This window comes from Mastigoproctus giganteus, chromosome 1 (assembly GCF_048544385.1).
Source record: "Mastigoproctus giganteus isolate SK-2022 chromosome 1, ASM4854438v1, whole genome shotgun sequence".
Lineage (NCBI taxonomy): Eukaryota > Metazoa > Arthropoda > Arachnida > Uropygi > Thelyphonidae > Mastigoproctus > Mastigoproctus giganteus.
In genome coordinates this window covers 54,809,063-54,835,973 of record NC_143575.1, presented here as the reverse complement: position 1 = coordinate 54,835,973, position 26,911 = coordinate 54,809,063, and the positions used below count along the sequence as shown (strand labels likewise).

Genomic DNA, 26,911 nt, shown 5'->3' with positions numbered 1-26,911 from the left:
TCAGTTTCAGTCTTACAAGGTAATCCCACAAGTTTAGACAAAATACACCAACTGTTTAAATAAACTTATTTTAATGATAAAATAATACTGAATGGTATACTGAAATAATACAATAAAAACTGTAAAACAATTTACCAAAAACTAATTTACTTTAAAACAAATAAAAATGAATTGATGAATTTAAAATACATTAAAAATATAAATTTAAAAGCGATAAAACACCATTGAAGCTTTTGGGGGCATTCGCCTCCTTTCTCAACAATAATAATGAAGTTCAAGCGACACAACCTTAAATAACAGGCTCGTGGCACACGGGTCTGACCAGGTGCATGTTCAAAATGGGAAGCATTCAAAGAACTTATCTTGGAAGCTACTAGGCTTTACATACCAACTAAGAAATATTGTTCAAGGTTTAGGCCTAAGTGGATGTCAGATGAACTAATGAGACATATGGCAGAGAATAAAAATGCATGGGATACATACAAATTAACACGTGACACAGAAGCCTATGATAGATACAAGTTGATCTGTAACAAAGTTACAAAGGAGGATAGGCAGGCAAAGGCAGATTACGAGAAACATTCACACACGAGGAGTTATTCAGCGAGGGGAATGCCAGAGGTGTATTCAACTCTGGCAGTAAGCTAGAGAATCTTGTAATAACTGAGAGTAAAGTGGAGGAGATGTTGAAGATAAATACAAGAAAGACACCTGGGGTGGATGGGATCTATCCAGTTATATTAAAGGAGGCAGCAAAGGAAGTAAGCAAACGCTTAGCCATAATTATGAGAGCTTCCTTGGACTCAGGGGAAGTACCCATGGACTGGAGATGTGCAAATGTGACCCCAATTCACAAAGGAGGATCAAAGGGCAACACAAGTAATTATATACCTGTTAGTTTAACTTCTGTTCCCGGAAAATTAATGGAAGCACTGCAGGATCATCTAGACAAGACTTCAGTTATAGCTCAGACACAGCATGCTTTTGTTAAGGGAAAGTCTTGCCTGACCAATTTGATTGGATACTATGATGCAGTCACAAAAGAACTGGATGCAGGGAATAACTTTGATATTATATACTTGGATCTTAGAAAGGCTTTTGATACTGTTGCACATGGAAGACTGCTGCACAAATTGGAGCAGTGTGGCATTGGAGACAAATTGCTGCTATGGATAAAGGGGTGGTTGAGGGGGAGAAGACAGAGAGTGGTAATCAATGGACACTGCTCATCGTGGACTAATGTTATTAGTGGAGTCCCTCAGGGTTCAGTATCAGGTCCATTATTGTTTTCTGTATTTATAAATGATATTGATGATGGTATATCAAGCTTAATGTCCAAGTTTGCAGATGATACGAACGTTGGCAGGGTTGTCAAGGACACTATTGACACTATGCTACTGCAACAGGATCTGGAAAGGTTGAGCAGATGGGCTGAGAGGTGGCAAATGAAGTTTAACATTGACAAATGTAAAGTACTACATATGGGAAACAGCAACAACAGAGCAACGTATCAACTCGGTGGTACTACACTGACAGTGGTACAGAATGAAAGGGACCTGGGGGTGGTTGTGCAGGCAGATATGAAGTTTTCTGAGCAGTGCAGACTGGCTGCAAGAGTAGCTCATGGTGTATTGTCGAATATATATAGGAATTTTTCTAGCAGGGATAAGGAGGTGATTATTCCCTTGTATAAGGCAATGGTCAGGCCACACCTAGAGTACTGTATACAGGTCTGGAGGCCTCATTTCAAGAAGGATGTAGAGCTGCTGGAACGAGAACAGAGAAGGGCAACAAGATTGGTGAATGGAACAAAGGGGGTGCTCTTATGAAGAAAGGCTTAAGTTTTGCAAATTACAGGGTCTGGAGACTAGGCACCAGCGAGGTGATCTGATAGAAGTGTATAAAGCCTTGAATGGTTTGAGCATGCTCAATGCTGATGGGATTCTTCATCTTGCTCAGAATAATGACCTGAGAGGGCATAAATTCAAATTGAGGAAAGACAGATATAGGTTAGACGTGAGGAAATTTGCCTTTAGCCAGCGGGTGGTTGGTTGGTGGAACAGACTTCCATCCCTTGTCGTGGAAGTTGATAGCCTAAATAAGTTTAAGGCTCAGCTGGACAGGTATTTCAAACGAACAGAGGGTGAAGTGGAAGTGGTTATTTTTTATTTATTTATTTTTTTTTTTTTTTGGCTGATGCTGCATAAGCTTGCTTTCTTGCATCGAATGCCTCTACAAATGCTAAATGCTAAAATGCTAATGTTCAACACTCCCTTCATGTGTGCTGGAACCGGAAATGGTCTGGGAGCATGGCAAATTAAAACATTTGTCTCTGGCGACCACAGCCTCCAAAAGGGGGGGGGGGTGGAGCCGAACTGCCCTATCTCTATTCATACTATTGTTACCAGATACCCAATCCACAAACTCTCCAGCCACTTGCGATCCCAGAATCTATGCGCCCGGTCAAGGATGACAGCATTCTCAGGGGATACCTGATGTTGTTTTTCCCAATAGTGCTCGGCAATGGCGGATTTATTGAGTTCTGCGGTCTGTTTAGCTCTCGTATGTTCCCCCAGGCAGTCCTTAAGTCGTCGCCCTGTCTCCCCCACGTACCATTCCCCACAATCCGGGCATTTGATCTTATATACGACCCTTGTAATGGGGTCTTCTACTAGAATCCCTAGTAATGGGGTCTTTGACCTGTGACACCACTGTGTGGAATCTCCGACCCGGGAGCTGCACACACTGCTCCGACAATAATTTACCAAAATTTAACATTTTGGTAAATTATTTTACAGTTTTTATTGTATTATTTCAGTATACCATTCAGTATTATTTTATCACTAAATCAGTTTATTTATATTTAAACAGTTGGTGTATTTTTTCTAAACTTATGGTATGTATAACCCTAACCTTAGAGGCCTTTTTGCAGATATTACAAGGTAATGGTAAGTTCCTTTCTTCTTGCCTATTCCTACATTCCGATATCATTACTTTAGTTTTTCAATTCTTTTTACTTGCTTCTGTAAGGTCATCCATGATCTGTATACCCTATGTAATATATAATTACATTTATTAGCACAATTTATTAGACCTTATTCTTGCCGCAAAATTTAAAATATCGTTCTTCATACATGTCTACAGCACCCGTGTACCATAGCATACAGAACATGTCGGAAACAGACGCAAGAACATTGCCGTCTTTCTCATAATTTCAGTGGATGGCCTCTGATGAGGACTCTGAAATTGTGAAAAACACTGCCTGCAATGTAATCTTATTTTGGTCACCTTTACATTTCTTATTTTTAATTTCTTGCCAGCTATCTGTCTCTCTCTTTTTCATACCTTACCTTTCATATCGTCTAATCCTGCCATATATCGCTACATTCCTTATCCATTTAGTCGAGTTCACTTCTGGTGTACACCATAGATTCAATAGGTTTAAACAAAAATCTTCTTCACACTTTTTATATATATATATATATATATATATATATTTTTTTTTTTTTTTTTTTTGTTAGTTGTTGGCACATCAGCTTCTGTGGCCATAATGCACCTCCCTATATATATATTTTTTTTTTTTTTTTTTTTTATTAAAACGTGAACAGTTGATACATTTTCAACAACAACTACTGTATTTACATTCTATGTACAAAGCAAAAAAGAAAGATAAAGAAAACTTTTTAGAAAGAAATACAAAGGTTTCAATATTTTAATTTCAGGAAATAAGAAAAAAAACAGTTTCTTGGAGTTGGATCGTTCTCACGTTAAGTGTCACACATTGAAGGTGATGGACTGTTCAGTGATGGTGAAGAGGTGACCGCCGCTGTTCCATTCGCTGTTAAGATGATCCACAGTTTCTGGTCTTTTGCAGTGGAATTCGAGTAGAAGTCTGCTCTGCAACTTCCTCCGTAGGCTCCACTTCAGATGTTGCGCCGATGTGTCGACAGGTGGCACGTCGTCACTGCTTCTTGTGTGCTTCAAGTAGAAGCTGTAAATGACGGCCTTGGCCGCAATGAATAGGAAGTTGCAGGTGGTGTGTGCTGTCTGCTCAGAGTGAAGTAGGTACCAGTAGTCCTCCGGAGTGTGGGCGTGGTTGCAGGCAAGCTTTGCTGCATCCAAAGCGTATTTGACGAGTTCCTTGTTCACAGGGCATGCCAGGTATATGTGTTCCAGGGTACCTGGGGTGGCGCAGAAGAGGCAGTAGTTTGAGGAGCTTAACCCGAAGATTTGTAGCTTGACTGGGGTGGGAAGGATGTTGTGCCACAGTCTCCACTGGATGTCTGCGTCCGATTTGGAACATTTCGTCCTGTACGGAAGGTTCCACTGAAAGTTTGATGGTGGCTTGTGGTGAGTGGAGAGGGGTGCAGGGACAGCTTGGCAGGTGGATGACTGGAAAATCGTGGTTGCATGGCGAGACATGATTAGCTGATAGACTTTTTTGGAGGGTGCAGGAGACAGAGGTACCGTGTCTTCTGGTGATGTGATGACGACGGTTGGTGTAAGCGAGGATCCAGTGACATTTCCAATCCCTTTAGTTGTAGTGATGTCTGGAAGAGCTTGTGTGATCGCTGATTTTAGATGTATGTGTTGCTGCTTTGCATTAATGGTTTTAATGGGCAAATCTTCTGATCCTTTCCATTCAAGGCTTGGTGTCAGGAGGTCGCCTATGGTTCTTATTCCTGCCCAGTTCCACGTAGGGAAGAAGAGAATATCATCATTTGCAGGGTCTATTATTCTTTTATTGTAGAAGAGCGGTTCTGAAAGTATTCCGGGAAGGGATGTTCTCTCAAGATTATGGTGAAGGTTTAGCTTTTTCCAGCGGTATAGTGCGTCTTTTTAAACGGCGGTAGTTTGAGTGGTACTGGTGCCATGTCCATTCTCAATATTGTTGAAAGGGATAGTCCTCTAGTGGCTGTGGCTAGTAGTTTATCCGTAGTGTTGGATTGTGCGTATTTTGTTTGCAGCGTCTTAAGAAGAAAGGTGATCCGGAATGCTGTGATTTTGTCGTCTAAAGAGACCAACCCTTGACCCCCGTGAGTAAGTGGTTGGCTAAGTTTGGAGAAGGACATCCAGTTGGTTTTGTTCCAAAGGAAGCTTTGGATAGATGCCTGGATTTGGTGGAGGAAGTCAGCAGGTGGAGTGAGAATTTTGAAGGTGTGCCAGAGAACGCTTGCCGCCATATGATTGACCACAAGCACTCTTCCTCTCAGCGAAGATGTGGCGCACACGCTTCTCCATCTTCCGAGTACTTTGTTGAAACGACTCAGCAATTCGGGCCAGTTCTTCTGGGAGAAAAGGAGGGTATTGCCGAGGTACACACCTAGGTATTTCTGTCCCTCGCTGGACCATGTGCCTTGGATGGGGGAGTCGGTTCTAGTTTTCCAGTTGCCAGCCCACAGGCCGCTGGTCTTACAGTGGTTGAGTTTTGCGCCTGATGCTTGAGCATAAAGATCATGAGCCTTTTGAATGACTTCAAATTCACTCTCGTGTCGTATTGCAATTGTGACGTCATCTGCGTATGCTGAGTAGGTTATATTTAGGTGGGGTTCTGGTAGCAGCGTTCGTCGGGATTGTATACTGGTGGCAATTTTATTAAGGAATGGTTCTATGGCAATTGCATAGAGTTGTCCAGAGAGTGGGCAGCCTTGTTTTATCCCTCTGGAATACGGAAAGTGGCAGGTGAGCTGGTTGTTGAGTTTCAGGCAGAATTTGGCTTCCTTATATAGCAGATGGATTGTTCCGATGATGTAAGGTCCATATCCAAAGGCTTTCAAGGTTTGAAATAGGTAGCTGTGTTCAACGCTGTCGAATGCCTTTTCCTGGTCAAGGCTAATTAGTGCTAGGAATTCTCTTTGGCTGTTTGCAGTGGAGAGGAGGTCTCGGATCAGATGTAGATTGTCATGAATCGATCTTCCAGGTACAGAATATGTTTGTTGGTGATCGATGATATCAGGGAGAGTGGCTTTTAATCTATTGGCGATGGCTTTGGAAATGATTTTACAGTCCGTGTTCATTAAGGAAATCGGGCGCCAGTTTCGTAGATTGGCGCGATTTCCTTTCTTGGGAATCAGTCGAGCGACAGAGGTGGTGACCGAAGCTGGTAGTCCTTGGAACTGAGCTTCTTCAAGCATTTCAAAGAGTAGCATTCCGAGTTGATCCCAAAACGTTTGGAAGAATTCAGAAGTCAGTCCGTCCAGACCTGGTGATTTATTTTTGGAAAGGGCTTTGCATGCTGCTGTTAGTTCTTCTAGGGTGATTTGTTTCTCCATGCTGCAGTGGGCCGTATGGGAGATTTTTTTAAGTCCTGAAAGGATTTCCTCCGTTGCCTTTGTAGAGGTTTCTTGAGAACTGTAAATTTCTCTATAAAATCTTGTTACTTCAGAGAAGATTTCCTCTGGGTCTTCAGTGATGTTTCCGTTTTGCAGCTGAATGGCAGTGATGGTGGTTGATTTCTGATGTCTGCTTTCTAATGAGAAAAAGTATTTGGTCGGGGCATCAGATAGATTTATGTGGGTGTATCTTGATCGGAGCAGGGCGCCTTTTGCAGAGTGTTCTAAGTGGGTTTGTATGGCTTGTAGTGTTGACTGGTAGGTCTGACTTTCAGATGGGAGATTTTTCAGCCTTTGCTCAAGTTGATAGAGGTTATTACGCTTTTGTTGACTTTTCTGATGGCTGTAGGTTTGCGAGAATGATTTCAGTTTACTTTTAAATCTAGGCCACCATGTGTTCATGGGCTCCAATCTGTCTTTGGATTGGGCAAGGTTGGATATCAGGTCTTGCAGCTTAGAGATGTATTCCTTGTCTTGAAGAAGGCTATTGTTGAACATCCAATAAGCACCTCTACTTCTGTAGTGATTGGGTGAGAAAGAGAGCTGTAATTTGATAAAGGAGTGATCTGAGATATAAGATGGCAAATGTGTGATGCTTCTGACCAGGGGGATGGTGTGTTTTGGGATGTAGTATCTGTCCAGTCGGGCTTGGTAAGGTAGTCTTGCTGATGCTGTATTTGCTGATCTCCAGGTGTAGGACTTTTCTTCTGGGTGCTGGTGTCTAAATACGTCGACCAATTCATTGTTGTTTATCAAGGCTTGCAGGTTATTGATTAGTGTTGTGCGGTGCTCAGTGCATCGTGCTCTGTCCATTTTTGGGTCAAGAGTGCAGTTGAAGTCGCCAGCAAGAATGATATGTTCTTGATCTATGGTAGAGAGGTGGCTTTGTATGAAGTTGGTTATTTGGATAGCGAGTCTGTCCTGCTGTGGCATGTAGATGTTAAAAAGGTGCAGGGTTTCCTTCTGGGGTGTATCCAGGAGGGCGTAAATTGCGTAGCCAGCGATCTCTGCTATCACATTGAGCTTGCAGGCTGACCTTTGATGAAGGCCGATACTCACTCCTGCCCCATGATGTTGTTGTGTTGGAGAATGATGAAAAACATATGGCCAATCTGCCCATTTCAAGGATGGCCTTGTGTCTGTTTTAATATTTGTTTCTTGTAGGAAGAGTAGGTCGGCATGATGTCGTTGGACCTGGTGAAGGATCAGCTTATTGCGCGATGCAGAGGAGCATCCTCTTGCATTAAGTGATAGCATGCTAAGAGTCAGCATTATCTGCAGGGATAAAGATAAGGGTTTTGCAAGTTTTGGGGCGGTTAACATCCTGATTGATGATATTGCTGTTCAAGCCCGTTAATCAAGTAGTACAGGCGTTTGGATCTATTCACATCTGCTCTGTCTTTCTTTCCTTTTAGTTTGGAACGCAGACCCGTAAGTTGTGAGATCAGCTCGGGTATGTTAGAGGTGAACTTCAGAGCTGTCACCAGCTTCTGTGGCGAGCCGCGTACTTCCCGTAGAAAGGATCGTAGTTTCTCCACAGTTAAAGGACCTTTAGTGTAGGGAAAATCGGTTTCCTCGTCCTCTGAAGCACTTGAATAGTGAGAATCACAGTTGGTCTCTTCTTCAGTGCCCAGAAATTCGGGTTCTTCTTCATTTGGATCGTCAGTAGTTTGTAGCTGTTTATTTATTTCCATACTCGGTGGTATGATGGACTTACTTGAGATCTGGCCGTTTATCTTCTGTGGTGTTCTGTATTTATTTTCGTCGCCCCTGTTGTTTTTGTTTGCGGTTTGCTCTTTTCCTGCCGCCGTGTGCGTTGTCTTCTTCTGTTTTGTGGCTTTGGACATGGTCTGCCTTGGGGGTTGCTTTTGAGATAAAACTCTTCGGTCTCCTGAAGAGATTGCGTCCTGGTCTTCTGTGGTTTTTGAATTTTCTTTTTCTAAAGAGTTTGTTGTGGGGAGCATCACAGACTGTTTGACAGTTTCTTCAGCATCCCCATTTTCTCCAACAGTCAGCTCGCTTTGTGCATCTGGCCTGACCCAGGTTGGTGCCGCCTGAATTTCGGTATTACTTTCAGAAGAGTTAGAGATATGCGGGCAGTTTTTCCTGATGTGACCCTCTTCGTGGCAGAAGAAACATTGTGAGGAAATGGAGGTATAGAAGGTGTAAGTTATTCCGTTTAGATCGGTGTTGATGAGTTTTGGGATGTTTGCTGCGTCATTGTTGGCGAAGTGCATAAGTGCTTGCCTGCGGAAGCTTTTTATATGCGAAAATTCCGGTTTCGTGGTTGCTGCAGAGAGTGTGCATATTTTCCCGGTAACTGATCCGTATTTGGATAAAATCCCTCTCAGAAAGTGATGAGGGATTTCAGGTGGGACGTTTGAAATTGTGACTTTCGTTGGTGCTAAGGCAATTGGCGCCGCTTCTAGGTGATGAAGACCGATGTCTACTCCATTTTGCAGGATAGTTTGCGCCCATGAGGGGTGGCTGAAATACACCTGCACAGTTCCCGCCACACGGGATGCGTGGGTAATATTTTTCGGTGGTACTTTCTCCGCGATCGCTGTAAGGTACTGTTCTAAGGGAGTGTTTTCCTTGGTAGCGAAAATTACTATTCCATTTTCCCGGGAAGTGATAGCGGTTGCTTCATTTGTAAGAGCGTTGTTCGACCGCGTATGTACTATTGTTGGTCGCGAGAGAGAGGTTTTTGCTGGCGTCAAGCATAATCCATTAGATACGGTATTAGCATAAGTATTAACAGTTACTGACCTTTTGGACCTTGAAGTATTCACCTGTTGTCGCAGGGTGTGGTTTCCAGTATCTTGGTCACTGCTGGCAGTAGCTGTAGGTTCCGTTGCTGTGGTTGTTTGACCTTCGCTGGCCATAGCTGGAGGCAATAGATGGGGTGGACGGGGAGTGGAATAAGCCGCTATTGGAATGTCCAGCTTTCCATGGCTGAAGTTAATAAATTATTTTCTAACCTAACTGAAACTCCGCTAAATCTACACACACAAAATTATTATTACTCGAAAGCTCTTCCGAAGAGGAATCGAAATATATATATCTTGACTGAGGGTTCTCGCAGACAAACGTTGAAAGGGGCAAAAGGGCGGGAGCTCAAAAGCACGTGTCCGATCGGCGTGGACTAGATTAATCCCTATATATATATATATATAGATAGATAGATAGATAGATAGATAGATAGAGGAACCAACAGTCCTATTTCCAGTTTACACCAAATTTGTTTGCTTTGTTCTTTATTTGCTTAAAACTAAATTAACTCCCCATTGATATAATTTCTGTACCTATTAAAAAAAAATCTGTCAAAACTGGAATATGGATCATAGAAACAGAGGTTTTGATTGATTGCCTTCACTTGTACATTGATGGGTGTTAGTCCACGTTGAGTGCTCATCAACATATACAGGCAGTAATCAGCAGGTGAATTAAATATTAAAAATTTTAAATATTTATAGTGTTCAATATGTTAACTGTCAGTAAGATTAGTTTTAATATCCCTATTACCATACTTTGCAATTACCCTTAGTTGCACATAAGTAATTGATACATTATTAATTCTATTTGAAAACAAATTGCACAAGGCATAATCCTTATTGGTTTTGGTAATTAACTATATAATATCGGTGTAGATACACCATAGTTAACCCATAAATATGAACTACCATAGTTAACCCATAAATTTGAAGTAGTTCAAATTTATGGGTTAACTATGGTGTATCTACACCAATATTATATAATTATTAATTCTAGTACTTGAACACAATTTATAGTTTAGATATGGCTTATATTATAGGTTATAATGCATATAATTTGAACTACATAATAGATTTAATTATATCAATATATATTGTTTGTTGTTGTTTTCATCCATTCAGTCACAGCCAACTTTCAGAGACTTTATGGGCAAGCTGCCTCCATGCTGTCTGGTACTCAACAGCTTCTTACAAGTCCTTCATGTTCATGCCAGTGTCGCTCTTGATGGTAACAAGCCTGTGCATTCTTTGTCGGCCTCTTCTCCTTGTTCCACTGACCTTTCTTAGCATTATCGATTTATTCTTGAGCTCATTCATAAAGTTTTCTAGTGAAAAATACTGGAGTAAGTCACCAAGTCTTTCTCCAGCAGTGGTGCTATTATATGGCTGTATAGGCCTTTACTAATTAAAATTCAAAAGTCTTTAAAAATCTATATCATTTTCCGATAAGGTGATATTTTATCCCAAAATTAGATACACCTAATCAATGTGACAAACCCCTCCACCTAATTAAAGTCCCCTGCATCTATAACTTGTAGAATTCAAAAAGTGGCTCTTCAAACTTTCAGATACCAGTGCTATACTAAAGCATAGGCAGCTGGAATTGACAGTTGGAGCAAAGAATGCTCTAACTGCCAAAACAGACTTATCATAAATTTAGCATAAATATTACCTTTCCATGATTATAAATAATCAAACCTGACAAGCCTTATCACACAATACTTGAGTTTCACAAAAGAATTTTAAATAAACACCTTAAAACCATATTAATACACTATTTAGCAAGAGCACATATAAAAGCAACCATCACAGCTACACACTAGTGCCAACTAATATATATATGCATCAATATATATATATGCAAATACAAAAAGGACAGCAATGTACAGATGAAATACACTTAGATCGAGAAGTTAAAGATCGCAGATTTTTCACTGTTTGTGACGAAATATACATATGTAAAACTGGCAAAACAAATTTTTCCTTTCTTTCAAGAAATGAAAATAAAATTCTCATAAGAGACCTCAATATGCAATCATCACAGCCCTTCTAGAAGGAGCCTTAAATGGTATGTTTCACTTTTATTTCTCTAGACAAGAGAACAATAGGTGTTTTGGCAGGACTATGCAACATAGAAAGGAGATACCAAAAGAAAAAGTTATTAAGCACTAGACTTGTCACTCGTGTGTGTGTGTGTGTGTGTGTGTGTGTGTGTGTGTGTGTGTGTGTGTGTGTGTGTGTGTGTGTGTGTGTGTGTGTGTGTGTGTGTGTGTAACATGAAATAACTGATGGCAATTCCTAATTCCTCTACCAGAAGCCCATTAACAACAGTTACTTTTAAAATTCCTCCAGTCATTGATGCAAATTGAACTCAGATCTTTCCAAAGGATTTTATACTCTGAATATAAGGCAATCTTTAAATTTTAGTCTATTTTCAGTGCTTCAAAGTAGGTGTACCTAATAAAGTGGCCACCACTCAATGTAAATTCAAGATTGGCCAAGTTATTACATGTAAAACAAATGAGATATTCTATAAATTGTTAAAAAATGTATGGAAGTAACTGTTACTGGTTGCAAAAGTTAAACTGCCTAACATATGCAAGGTTCATATAATTCATACCAAGGGACTGATCCTCTCCATCCATTGAAATTCCAGCTTTTGCAGCAATCTCTTCTTGAGCCATTTCGTAAGTAACCACGTTTAATGGCTTATTTGGATCCCTGTATTGTTTGGGATTTATGAAAACATACAGTTGTGTAGTTCCGAACATTACTCTGAAAACAATGAACAAAAATTAATTCATTTTAAAATCACACGTGGGCCTACTTAGCTAATCCCAGTTATTTACAATGGAAAAATAAGTAATTAAGACACATTAAATTGATGTCTTAATATCAAATTCTTGTCTTAATAATTAATTAAAAGTAATATATTAACAAAACCATACAAACTAATTACCATTAAATTAATTGAAATTAATTGATTTATTAAAATATTAACTCAATTTTTTTTATTTTTTGAATAAAGAATTAACTCTGTAAGAGGTAACATTCAGAAGAAACATTGTAGAATATTTTTCTACAAAGTAAGATTTTTGTCAAAAAGTGATACTTGTGCATATATTTTTCATGATTTTTTTTATTTTGGCATCGTGTATCAGCAGAAACCAGTCCTCTGTACACTTGAGAGCCAAAATATATAATATATGGATCAATAATATTTGTTATTATATTATTACTGCAAATCTTGAAAAATTCAAAGTTTGCAGAAGAGTACAAAAACTGCATTTTTACTCTGTAAATGCAAAAAAATACAGTAGTACTAGATAAAAAGTATATTTTCATTATCAATACATATCAAGATATTAAAAAAAAAAGAATATGAGAAGAAAAAATTTGATGAAATTAAAAAGACAATTCAAAGTGATATGCATGGAATTGAAAAGTTCTTCAAAATTAAGTTTCGTCGAAGAAAAAAAATATTTTTACATATGCCCATGGAGGAAAACAAAACAGCTGTTTTCTTTGAAAATTACTTAAATAATCCAATGAGATGCAGTATTTCAAGAGTATTTGTAAAATGCTTTAACCATTTTACTCTAGAAAAAATAAATAAAATATTTTCCATATTTCTCAACTCTAATTCTATTTTCATTCAGTTCTCATACCATACTTAGATTTCACTAATAGAAGGCCTGAAAAAAGCCTTTTCACATAAATAAGGGCGCCTCCATAGCCAGGTGGGCAGGAGCAGCAGTCATAGCACACGCTTCTTGATTAGACCACCAAATACGGAAAGGTCAGGGAATGACCACCGATGCCAAAATAAAAAAAATCATGAAAAATATATGCACAAGTATCACTTTTTGACAAAAATCTTACTTTGTAGAAAAATATTCTACAATGTTGCTTCTGAATGTTACCTCAACAGAGTTAACTCTTTATTCAAAAAATAAAAAAAATTGAGTTATTTGAATAAATCAATTAATTTAATGGTAATTAGTTTGTATGGTTTTGTTAACATATTACTTTTAATATGGCAATATGGCCTTAGTTGCTAATGCTCCAAAAAATAACTAAATAACTAACTAATAAAAACTAACATAAATAAGTTGCATAACACTATCAGTGATCATAAGTTGTGTGAAACTATGTGGAAACCATTAGTTTGTTTGTTTGTTTATTTGGTTTTTAGGAGCATTAGCAACTAAGGCCATATTGCTCCGGGGAGATATGCGGTGGTCATTCCCTGACCTTTCCGCATCCTCCGTATTTGGTGGTCATGGGCTCGAACCCGGTCTAATCAAGAAGCATGTGCTATGCACTGCTGCTCCTGCCCACCTGGCTACGGAAGTGCCCAAGAAACCATTAGTGACATCAGTGATGCAAACGCATTAGCAACTCAACATACATCGAATTGCTCACATACACTGTTGCATAAAACGGATGGTGTGTGTTCATGCCATCCATGTTTTTTTTTTTTTTGTTTTTTTTTTTTATGAAATGATTTCACACACTATAAATTGGCTCGATGTTTAGGGTGGACCGTGGTGTATCGGAGAACCAATTATGGATCGTTTAGAAGCATCGCTCGATGACAACAAAAGTAGCGTGTTGCACACACCCGAAATGCAATTCAAAAGTGCACTGGTCCTGAATATAAAATAACTCATTAGATAGTATGAACCAGAGCTGTAATGCTCAATATGTTCTATGCTGATATCACCATTTATAAAATAATAAGAGAAGTTTACCTCAATATAGAACACAGAACATCTGTATGATACTCTCCAGAAATTAAAACGAAAAAAATCGAAAAATCTTACATTAGAGTAACAAATAATTAAAAATCAATTTAACACAATTAAAAATAAGAGAATTAAAAGAATTTAATGAAAGATTTTTTCATTAAATTCTTTTAATTAATTCTCTTATTTTTAATTGTGTTAAATTGATTTTTAATTATTTGTTACTCTAATGTAAGATTTTCGATTTTTTTCGTTTTAATTTCTGGAGAGTATCATACGGAAGTGTTCTACATACTATACTGAGGTAAAGTTCTCTTATTATTTTACAAAAATAACTGTTTCTGTGAAACTTCATTAGGATTTTGTTGACCTCATATTAAGAAAAGTTATAGCCAAACCATTAAATAATAAGCAACATTAATCAGTCATCAGCCACTCAGATATTTGCCCTTCTTTCATTTTTTTTATTTCTCAAAGAATTCCACCTTCTTCCCAATGACTACAATATTTGTAGCCCTTTCAAAATGCCACCATCCTTTAAACCAGCTCTAACATTAAGACACTTAATTTTTTTCCTTATAGAGCAATTCAATGAAGCAACTTTTGATGGAGCACACAGCTTTTGCACAATCAATAAACCAGCAGCAGAAAATTTCTTTAATATTACTTCACAGACTTCTTTGCTTGGAGGAATATTAACCACAGATACTTGCAGTGCGGGAATTAATTCCCTTGGCTAAGAACAAGATATCAAGCAATGCTTTGCCAAAGCCAAAAACAAGGATGGTAGGCAGTACTGACAATCATCTTCTAGCCAACTGTATTTAAACATGTTTGCTACTAATATCAATGTAAGATATAATCTGGTGATCTACTCCAAAAAAAAAAAAAAAAAGATAAAATAAAATAAAATAAATAAAATAATAAAATAATGATTCCAAGGTTCAGTTGTGGGACCACTATTGTTTCTCAGCCAAGTGGACAGAAGCTACAGTACAGTAGACTATGGTTAAAGCCCATGACTGCTAAATATGATTATCATACCTGGTAATCGTGCCAGAGTATAAAAATGATGGGATGAGGGTGTGATGTGAAGATCAGGAAATTAGTTAATGATCAGCAACATGCAGAGCTTCTTCAAAAAGACTGAAAGATACGCTTTGGGGTTGGTCAAAAAAGTAGCAGCACTATGTTTTAATGCATAAAATGTAAGGTCTTACACTTGGGAAATGGCTATCCCCAAGTAACTTATACACTTAGTGGAGCTAAATTAAAAACAACAGAAGAAGGGGATTTGGGAATTATAATACGATTGGGCATGATGTTCTGTGGGTAGTATAAACAGGCTGCAACGAAGGCTCACTGTGTCCTATCGACAATTTATCAACCATTTGCTCATAGAGATAGATCATAATCACACAAGGATTATGACCTCCTTTCTTCACTTTCATCTCTGACCATATTGTAATTCCCAAACCGCTTTCTTCCTTTACTGTCTTTAACTCCACCAGGAATACTATCTCCACATTTTAAAAAAAAATGCACCGAGCTTCTTCAAAAAGTACACAGAACTGCAACCTGCTAGATTATATTTGCAAAATGCTGAAAAGTTCAAAAGATTAGTTGGATGCATACGGGTTTTTTTTTTTATTTATTATTATTTCCTTAATTTTTATTTTTGTTATTTATTGTTGATATTTTATTTTTCTTGACTTCACCTAAGAGCATCTAAGAGCACGAATACTGGATAATGAGATGGTTTAATCGAGTATTATCAACCTCTAACCACATCAAAACCTTTACTCCACTCACACTTAAAAATCATCCTTCAGAATCAATTTCTAATTGAGAAAAATATGCCATCATATGAAAAATTAATGGACTGAGCATAAATAACGTTGTTGGATAACCTAGTTGCATAAAGCCACAAAAATAGATAGACGAATACATTCAAAGCTTCATATGTCAGATTAACGCAACTTTCCTCTATAAATACCATTCAGTGCTACAACTCTCTCAAACCAACAAATAATTCTCTCTAAATAGCAAAAGAAGAAAAGTTGAGTGGCACCACCTGAATGGGTGGTGCCACTCAACTCAGAATAAATAATAATAGCCTTCCCTACTTGGGAAGTATGATTATTCAAAGTGTAATGAGTAGGGGAAACTCTTTATGAACGAATTCACAATGTGAACTATTCAAATGAGGGTATTGTTTGCAATCTTTGTTTGCTTATTCAGCTATGTAAATTCGTGGTTGGCTCACTATTTACAACATAGTTATAAAGGTGAATAAACACCTTTATAACTTCTTATTGCAGATTTCAATCTTTCTCTTATTAACTGGACAACCAGAATGGAAACTCACCATGGGGGACAAAATTTTAAAATCAACTAGATAATTGTTACTTACATCAGCATGTCAGAAAAAGCACTAAGAATAAGAATATTGTCAATCTGATCAACACCCACTCTCTGAATAGTATCACAGGGTTGAAAGTACAAAAACTCTTAGCAGGGAGTGATCATGGAGTGCTAATGTAGATGACAACAGGGAATGTCTTGGTATTTAATGGTAAAGCAGAGATTTCGCTTTCTGAAAAGGGAATTACAACACTCTACGACATTTCACCGCCTGATATGAATTATGAACCAAGAAGACAGTTGAGAAGTATGTAGAGAGTGAACACAGGAGAATTGCTAAGTAACTTGAAGGTCACTGTCACAATAGCTACAAATGCACACATGCCATTAAAAATATATGGCATGAAGATGAGTCCGAGGTAAATAAATACAGAACTGGCTTGGCTAATAGAAGAAAAAAGAAGGCATGGTACAGTTATAAAGTGACTGGAAGCTCTGAAGCATATAATAGTTATAGTTACTATAAATTAATTTGTAACAGTATCCCAGTAATGGTTAGGCTAGAAAACATGAGAGACAGACAGACAGAGAAGTATTACATTTATGCAGATAAAAGAAAAGAGCAAATCAGAATTGACTCTTAATGATGCAAGGAATTCATTGTTAACACAGCTAATGGACTGAACAGGTTAATTGTGCTACTGATCCTGAGTGCTGTTAAATTGGCAATATGGAAATAACATTTTGTAATAAGTCAAAATCAAAAATAAAATACATGATTCCAATTATAAAACATCCAGAGGTATTTCATAAACTAATTACATTTCAATTTTGGATAAACATAAGCATAATATAAATAACCAAAAACAATAATAGTCTTTACCTCTGCATTCTGAGATAATTATTGCATTCATCTATGCATTTGTCAAAAGCCCAAAAATCATTTCTGTATTTTAACTCTATATATTTTATTTGCAATAAAGTTCATACTGTTTTACAGTTTGCCTATAGTAGCAAGGTCTCTTTTTAAATATGCCCAAAGATTATAGTCTATTTGCACTTCATTCCTTGTTTGAAGAACTGAATTAGTGAAGTGTCTTTTAGAAAGAAGTGTTTGGAGGGTTGACCGAAGCACAGTTTTAGTGCATTTATTGCAGATATCATCCAGCTTACCATAATACAGATGATTAGATGATCCTGCTGAGTTGATCACAAGGGAAAGGCCTTCATTTTAAGTAAATCTGATTTGTGCTCAGAAAGCATATACTGAAGGTATCAAAAGCATATATTGAAAAAGTTTTAAACACAAGAATTTCTTCATCAGATGGAAAAATTCCAAGCAATTCATTGAAAGTTAATTATTGAGTTTGTTTGAGTTCTCAAAAAGTAAAATTCAAAAATTTGATTTATTTTATTTTTTGAGTTCTGAAAAAACAATTTTGAAAGTTTTACTTTAGCATTAGTAGAGGCTTATAATGCAAGAATTCACTCTTTTCATCCATCCATTCACTCCAAATGTTTGTCTAGTTCTACCTTAAATTTATTTAAGCTGTGAACTTCCACAATGACAGATGGAAGTTTGTTCCAGCAATCAACCACCCACTGACTAAAGGTAAATTTCCACACATCTATTCTACAACCGTCTTTCCTCAATTTGAATTTATGTCCCCTCAGGTGATTAATCTGGGCAAGAGAAGGAATCCCATCAGCATTGAGTTAGCTCAAACCATTCAAGGTCTTGTACACCTCAATCAGATCCCCTTGCAGGTGCCTAGTCTCCAGACACTGCAAACTGCAGAACTTAAGCCTTTCTTTGTAAGAGCAACCCCTCGTTCCATTCACCAATCTCTTTGCCCTTCTCTGTACTCATTCCAGCAGCTCTACATCCTTCCTAAAATGAGGCCTCCAGACCTGTATATAGAACTCAAGGTGTGGCCTGACCATTGCCTTATACAAGGGGATAATCACCTCCTTATCCCTGCTAGAAAAATTCTTGTATATCATTGACAAGACACCATGAGCTACTCTTGCAAACCATCTGCACTGCTCAGAAAACTTCATATTTGACTGCACAATTATCCCCGGGTCTTTTTCATTCTCCACTACCCTGAGCATAGTACCACACAGTTGACATGTTACTCTGGGGATGCTGCTACCCATATGCAGAACTTTATATTTGTCAATGTTAAACTTCAGTTGCCATCTCTCAGCACATCTGCTCAATTTTTCTAGATCCTGTTGCAGTACGCACTGTCATTAACAACCCTGCCAACCTTCGTATCATATTTCTGATATACCTTCTTCAATATCATTAATATATACAGAAACAATTATTTTCTTATAATAAATATATTTCCATATTGGGACATTGCATACAAAGAAACAAATCTGCAGCCAGTACTAAACAAACAACAAGGAATAACAAGTTTCATATCGAAAGCCTTTCAAGTATACATATAACATCATAAGAGCGATTTCAAGTCATTACCTAAGCCTGTAAGTTTTGATTAAGCACAAATCTAACAATAGATGTCAAATTATTCACCATCCATCCATCTTGCAAGGAAAATTATGCTTATAAGAGATTTAAAAAAAAAAATTTTTTTTAAAGCATATGACCATGATACCTTCTTGGATTTTTTGTATTTGTTCTGGTAACAAATGTTTAATTAATATTACATATTAAAAATCCTGGTACAAACTGCCAAAATCTGGTGTCAAATTGAAAAATAATTCAAATATTTTGTCGTGAGAAAAAAAGAGAGAGTGCATTCATAATGAATTTTTTTTTTTCCAAAAGATATTGTTATAGAATATTTTTCTATAACATGTGGTATCATGGTTTGGGGGATGTTTTCATGGATGTCACTGGATTCTTCATCTCCTTCTAATACAACCTCACCACCAAATCCTACCTCAGCAGTGTTTATGCCCAAGTTTTGTCCAACATAGCAACCATGTATCCAGATGGCAATGGACTCTTTCGGCAAAACAACACCCTCCATGACACAAGGCCCACATTGTAGAGGAGTAGTTTTAGGATCACATCAAAACGTTTTGTGTGCTCTCCTGACTGCCAAATTTCACTGACATCAATCCCATAAAACATTTGTGTGGTAGAATGCAGTATTCACCAGATCAAGCCAGTGCTTTGCTCTACTGCTAAACTGTAGCATTTCCTTCTGTCCAGACACCTGAGAACACCTTCCATGGTCTCGTGGAGTTGATGCCACAATGGATGCGAGTATTATCATGGTGAAAGGAGGCCCGTTGTTCATTGTAACTGACATCTTCCAGATGAAAGCTGTCCTCCATGGAACAATCTGCAATAAAAGTGATTATGTGTGTAAACATTTTTTAATCAGTTTGATCTCTGCCCAAGGAGATCAATTTTATGCAATTATAAAATACCTTCTTTGACAGTCGCCAAGGGTGACAAATATGTAACTGTCTTTGGAAAATTATTAAGATTGCATTTAAGCATGTAATTAAATTATAGAATTGCTTAAAATTTAGCTCACCTATCATTGTCAGAGAGTAGTGCACGAGCAAGTACTGCATCGCCATTCAACAATATACGGCAGTCACTACTACATTTCTCCAACGTAATAGCACCATTATCATGCCATGTTACAGCAGCATGTCTTTCCTGTATGCTAAAAGAAGAGTGCATTGCATTAATTCCCATTTATTAATTTTTAAAAATTAATTCATTCACATCTGTTATTATACAGGATAAAATTTTAACATAGATACTATAAACAATTTCAAATATTTATATATCTCTCTCTATGAGATTTCCAGGCTGTTGTTGTTATTTGGTTTTTAGGAGCATTAGCAACTAAGGCCATATTACTCTGGGGATATGCAGTGGTCATTCCCTGACCTTTCTGCATCCTCCATATTTGGTGGTCATGGGCTCAAACCCCAGTCTAATTAAGAAGCGTGTGCTATGCACTGCCACTCCTGCCCACCTGGCTACGGAGGCACCAATTTCCAAGTAATTGTACCTAATTTCCCGACTAAAATTTATGCAGGGATACTGTGAATGATGGTCTTATAGATGATCCCCAAGGGTGTCAACATATTTGGACAACTCTCAGCACCAGTGCCACTTTGTTAAGTTTGATGCCAGTATAAATAGCCGATATTATTCATATTAGTGTTGGCTTATGTACATTAAATTGGATTTAATTTGCCTAACCAAATACAAAATTCTCAAGATAAAATGATGAATAAGAAAGGGAAAAAAAATATTACATTAAATAAAATTTAAACAGATAACTTAATCACATCAACAACACTTCTTAATAATTAGGTTGGTACATGCAGCAGCCCGGAAAGCAAGGTGTCTGGGACTTCGGCCCTGCTGTGGGTCATGATGGAACAAATAAATATGTGGGCTGTGTTAGGATAACTAAGAGTAAGAACATGTGCAAGTATACTTGCATATACACTAATGCTAGGAGAACTGTAAATAAATTTGATGATTAAGTCATCAAATGCAGACATTGTAGGAATAGCGGAACCATGGTGTTACTCAGACATTAACCCCGTGGGCTCACATCTGGTGAGTATGGGGTTAATGTCTGAGTAACACCGTGGTTTCACTATTCCTACATCATTCTTGTCTTTCTTGGTGATTCTCTCTCTCTCTCTCTCTCTCTCTCTCTCTCTTTTTTTCCTGGTGCAGCATAAGCCTCAGGCTTCCTTGCACCAGATGGCTATTAATAATAATAATAAGTGATGTTGATATGGGGAGTACAATGTATACAGGAGAGAGACAGGACAGTAGAGGTGGAAGGATTGTGATCTTAGTTAAGAAGCATATTAAATCTAAGGCAGTTGACATGGGTGATGAGTGCAATGTAGAGTCAGTTTGGTATGATATAAGCACTGGGAAAACAAAATTGAAAATAGAAGTGTGTTATTGGCCTAATAACTGTGATGAATATATCAAACAGCTATTCGAGAAATAGAGCAGGCCAGTAAATCCCAATGTCTTATAATGGGGGATTTTAACTTTCCAGATGTTAACTGGAATTTGTGGGCTGGTCACTCACAATACTAGCAAGCCTTCTGTAGATTTCTTGGATGACTGTTTCCTACAGCAGAATGTTAGAGAGGCAACAAGAGGAAGCAATACTCTTGATCTGGTTATCAGCAGTGATTCTACATGCATTAAGAATCTGCAAGTAAAAGACCCACTGGGTGGCAGGGATCACAGTGTACTAATGTGGAATTTAATTAAAAACATAACTACAGTCAGGGGTAAGGGGAAGGACTTTTGTTTCATAAGAGTGAACACATTATATTAAGACAGATTTTAAATTGTGTGCAGTGGGGCTGGAGCCAACTGATGATGTTACCAACAGCAAATTCTAAATTGGAAGCATTCACAGAAGTAACTATAGAAGCTAATAGGCTTTTCATACCAATGAAGAAATACTGTTCAAGGTTTTGACCTAAATGGAGGTCAGATGGACTATTACACAAGTGGCAGAGAAGAAAAGTGCATGGGATGCATATAAATTATTGGGTGATTCAGAAGCCTATGGTAGATATAAATTGGTCTGTAATCAAGTCACAAAGGATGTTAAGCAAGCTAAGGCAGATTATGAGAGGTCTCTGGCAAAGAATACAAAGAAAAATAGCAGACTTCTATGTTTATATTAACAATAGAAGGAAGGGGTTGAATCACATTGGGCCACTTGGTGTCTATGGATTAACTGTTGATAACACTACTCAGGCTGTGTGCAAATCGGATAAGTATTTTGCATCTACATTCACACATGAGGAATTCTTTAGAGAAGGGGATACCAGAAGTTTATCAAATTCTAATGGGGAGTTAAATAACTTTGTGATAACTGAAAAGAAAAGGGAGGAGGAATTTTAGAAGCTGAACATAAAAAAAGGCATCTGGGTGGATGGGATCTATCCAGTCACATTAAAAGAGGCAGCAAACGATGTAAGTAAGCCTTTAGCCATAATTATGAGAGCAACCTTGGATTCAGGTCACTATGGATTAGAGAGGTACGAATATATCCGCAATTCATAAAGGGGAATCAAAAGGTTACATGAGTAATTACAGACCAGTTAGCTTAATATTTGTTCTAGGGATTATGGGTTAAAGAAGTAATGCAAGACCATCTGGACAGGCATGCAATTATACTACAATCACAACATGAATTTCTTAAGGGATGGTTTTATCTAACCAATCTGATAGGTCACCTTGATGCAGCGCTCAGGTAGCTAGCAAACTGAATGAGTATTTTTCATCAACATTTACACATGAGGAGTTATTCAGTGAGGGTAATGCTAGAGGTGTATCAAACTCTGGCAGTGAGCTAAATAATTCTGTAATAACGGAGAACAAAGTGGAGGAGAAATTTTTGAAATTAAACAGCAGAAAGGCACCTGGGATGGATGGGATTTATCCAGTTATATTAAAGGAGATGGCAAGGGAAATAAGCAAACTCTTAGCCATAATTATGAGAGCATCCTTGGACCCAGGGAAAGTCCTGATGGACTGCAGATGTGCAAATGTATCTCCAATTCACAAAGGGAATCAAAGGGTGATATGAGTAATTATAGACCTGTTAGTTTGACTTCTGTTCCAGGAAAATAATGAAGTCACTAGTTAAATAAACATTGCAGGATCATCTAGACAAGACAGCAGTAATAATTCAGACACAGCATGGGTTTGTTAAAGGGAAGTCTTATCTGACCAATCGGATACTATGACATGGTCACAAAGGAACTGGATGCAAAAAATAATTTTGATATCATATACTTGGATTTCATGAAAGCTTTTGATACTGTTGCACACGGAAGACTGCTGTACAAATTGGAGAAGTATGGCATTAAGGGCAAGTTGCTGCAATGGATAAAGGGATGGTTGAGTGGAAGATGACAGAGAGTGGTAATAAATGGAACACTGCTCTACGTGGACTAATGCTATTAGTTGAGTCCCCCAGTGTTCGATGCTGGGCCTATTGTTGTTTTGCATATTTATTAATGATATCGACGAAGGTATAAAAGTAAAAAAAAAGTAAAGTGCAGCCATTATCAACCCACTGCAGGATGGAAGCCACCTCAACAATTCATGCTGAGGGAAATGGACCATAATCTGCCACGCTGGTCCAGTGCGGGTTGGCAGATCGACCGTATTCAGCAGTCAGGGGCTTGAATCCCGGTCTACTCAAAGAGCGTGTGCTACTGCACTCCCGCTCCTGACCACTTGGCTACGGAGGCGACTTAATGTCAAAGTTTGCAGATGATACAAAGGTTGGCAGGGTTGTTAATGATAGTAATGACAATATGCTGCTGCATCAGGATCTGGAAAAGTTGGGCAGAGTGCTGAGAAGTGGCAACTGAAGTTTAACACTAACAAAAAAACTGAAAAGTACTGGAAAGTACTGCATATGGGTAGCAGAAAAAAAAGTACCAACTGGTCAATAATACACTCAGGGTAGTGGAGAATGAAAGAGACCTGGGGGTAATTGTGCAGTCAGATATTAAGTTTTCCGAGCAGTCAAGACAGGCTGCCAGAGTAGGTCATGGGGGGGGTTTTCTCAATGATATACAGGAACTTGGCGAGCAGGGATAAGGTGATTATCCCCTAGTATAAGGCAATAGTCAGGCCACACCTTCAGTACTGCGTACTGGTCTGGAAGCCTCATTTTAGGAAGGATGTAGAATTGCTAGAATGAGTACAGAGAAAGGCAACAAGACTGGTGATTAGAACAAAGCGGTGCTCTTACAAAGAAAGGCTTAAGTTCTGCAAATTGTAATGTCTGAAGACCAGGCACCTGTGAGGCTGTTATGTTATGTTATGTTATGTTATGTTATTTTGGTTTTTTAGGAGCATTAGCAACTAAGGCAATATTTCTCAGGGGATATGCGGTGGTCATTCCCTGACCTTTCCGCATCCTCCATATTTGGTAGTCATGGGCTCGAACCCGGTCTAATCAAGAAGTGTGTGCTACACACTGCTGCTCCTGGCCACCTGGCTACGGAGGCACCGCCCATGAGGCAATCTGATTGAGGTGTATAAGGCCTTGAATGGATTGAACAGGCTTAATGCTGATGGGATTCTTCCTCTTGCTCAGATTACAAACCTGAGGGGTCATAAACTGAAATTGAGGAAAGTTGTTGAATAGATGTGTGGCAATTTTCCTTTAGCCAGTGGGTAGTTGACTGCAGGAACAAACTTCCATCTGTTGCCGTGGAAGTTGATAGCTTAAATAAATTCAAGGCAGAACTAGACAAACATTTGGAACCAATGGATGGGTGAAATGGGAAGGGGTTTTTTTTTTTGGCTGATGCTGTATAAGCTTGCTTTTTTTGCATTATGTGCCTCTACTAATGCTGATGCTAAAGTAATGCAGGACCATCTGAATAGGCATGCAATTATACTGCAATCACAGCATGGATTTGCTGTTCTTTCTTTTCTTACCAATCTGAAAAGTTACCATGATGTAATGACTAGGGATCTCAAAAAATAATTTTGACATCATATACTTGGATTTCAAGAAGGCATTTGATACAATAATACATAAAAGACTGCTGTACAAACTGGAACAATTTGGCATTAAAGGCAAATTACTGATATGGATAAGGGATTGTTAAGTGAAAGAAGACAGAGTGGTTATCAATGGGCATTGCTCTTCGTGGACTAATGTTATTATGGAAACAATAACATAATAACTAATGTTATTATGTTATTATTGAAAACCACAATGGGCTCAGCACTCAAGGTTCAATGCATTGTGGTTTTCAATATTTATCAATGGTATTTATGAAGGTATATCAGACTTAATGTCTAAGTTTGAAGATGATGTAAAGGTTTGCAGGGTGATTAATGACAGTCATGGTTTGAGCTACTGCATCAAGATCTAGGAAAATTGGGTAGATGGGCTGAGAAATGGCAGTTGAAGTTAGTAACATTGACAAATGCCAGTTACTGCACATGGGTAGAAGTAACCCCAGAGAAACTTATCAACTGTGTGATACTACACTCAAGGTAGCAGAGAATGAAAAAGACCTGGGCGGTAATTGTGCAATCAGACATGAAATTCTCTGAGCAGCGCAGACAGCAGAAATGCTGTCAGGCCAGCTCTTCTGCTTTTAACAATGATATACAGAACATTTGCTAGCAGGGACAAGCAAATGTTCCCTTATAAGACCATGGTTAGGCCACATCTTGTGCACTGTATACAGGTCCGGAGGCCTCACTTTGGGAAGGATGAAGAACTGCAGAAATGGGTGTAGAGAAGGACAATCAGACTGTTGAAGGAACAAAACGGTGCTATTACTTAGAAAAAGCTTATTTATGAAAATGTCAGTGTCCTGAGACCAGGTAACTGTGGGGAGATCTGATTGAGGTGTTTAAAGCCTTGAATAAGCTGAATGTTAATATCATTCTTCCACTTGCTGAGACTACAAATGAGGGGGGCATAAATTCAAATTGAGAAGGATAGTTGCAGGTTAGATGTACAGTAGTTTGCATTCAGCCAGCAGGTGGTTGATTGTTGGAACAGGCTTCCATCTGTTGAATCTGAATAGGAATTGGATGGGTTGAATAAATCCAAGGAAGAATTAGACAAACTCTTGGATGGTACAGATGGGTGAACTGTATAGATGGGTTTTTTTTTTGGCTGACGCTATATAACCTTGCTTTTTTTGCATCATTTGCCATTACTACTAACACAGCAGTTCAACCTTGATCAGAATACTAAATGTATAACTATAGTACTAACTCTTAACATTTACCAGAAGACAGTGTGTGCTTGTAAATGTTACGAATTAATACTACAGTTATAAGTTGATTTCTTACAAAACTGTTGCATTTGGTTGATTCATTAAGGTATCAATAATTAACTATGTCACTAATGGAAATTTCAAACAACATAGACTCCAAAACTGAACCCTGCAAATTTCTGTACCTATCTGATGCTCTTCTGAAGCTTCTAACTAGTCTATCCTATTTTATGTCTACTGTTTGAAACAATAATAATAAAAAAAAATGATCTCAGGTTGCTGTCTTTAATATTATACATCATCATCATCATCAGCCATTTTCAATCCACTGCAGGATGAAGGCCTCTACAGCAACTTTCCATTTCCTTCTATTTTGAGCACTGGCCATCCATTTACTACCCACAAACTCATGAATTTCATCTATCCATGTCTGCCTTTGTCTTCCAGGTTTTCTTCTAGCTCCTCTTGGGTACCATTCTGTTATTTTCTTAGTCCATCTGTCATCATGTCTTCGAGCTATGTGTCCTGCCCAAGACCATTTTAGTTCTTTAGTTTTGATAAGAAGTCCCTTACTTGAGTTTGCTGCCTAATCCATGTGTTTCTCTTCTTATCTAACAGTCTGATTCCCAATATAATTTGTTCCATTCTTCGCTGTGTAGTTTTCAGCTTCTCTTCCATTCTTTTGGTGAGTGCCCAAGTTTCACTTCCATAAGTCATGGTGGGGAGTATACATTGGTTCATTATTTTTCATTTCAGACAAACTGGGATATTGCTCTTCAGTATGTGACTATATTTCCTGAATGCTATCCATCCAAAATTTATTCTTCTCTTGATTCCAGCCATTTATCATTATTACAGCTAATAACTTGTCCCAGATAAGTATATGACTCCACCTTTTCAATTACTGCTCCTTCAATCATTATTTCCCTTT

General features: G+C 38.1%; 1 protein-coding gene across 1 annotated transcript in view; it reads right to left on the bottom strand.

The window, feature by feature from the left end:
* LOC150090807 (kinesin-like protein KIF28) overlaps positions 1-26,911 on the bottom strand; it is a 195,201-nt gene that overhangs the window by 73,448 nt on the left and 94,842 nt on the right. Inside the window, exons 14-15 of the mRNA XM_090373827.1 lie at positions 19,740-19,874; positions 11,727-11,881 (exon numbers count right to left, since the gene is read on the bottom strand). Of these exons, the coding sequence (XP_090229953.1) occupies positions 11,727-11,881; positions 19,740-19,874 (290 nt within the window). The remainder of the gene's footprint in view (positions 1-11,726; positions 11,882-19,739; positions 19,875-26,911) is intronic.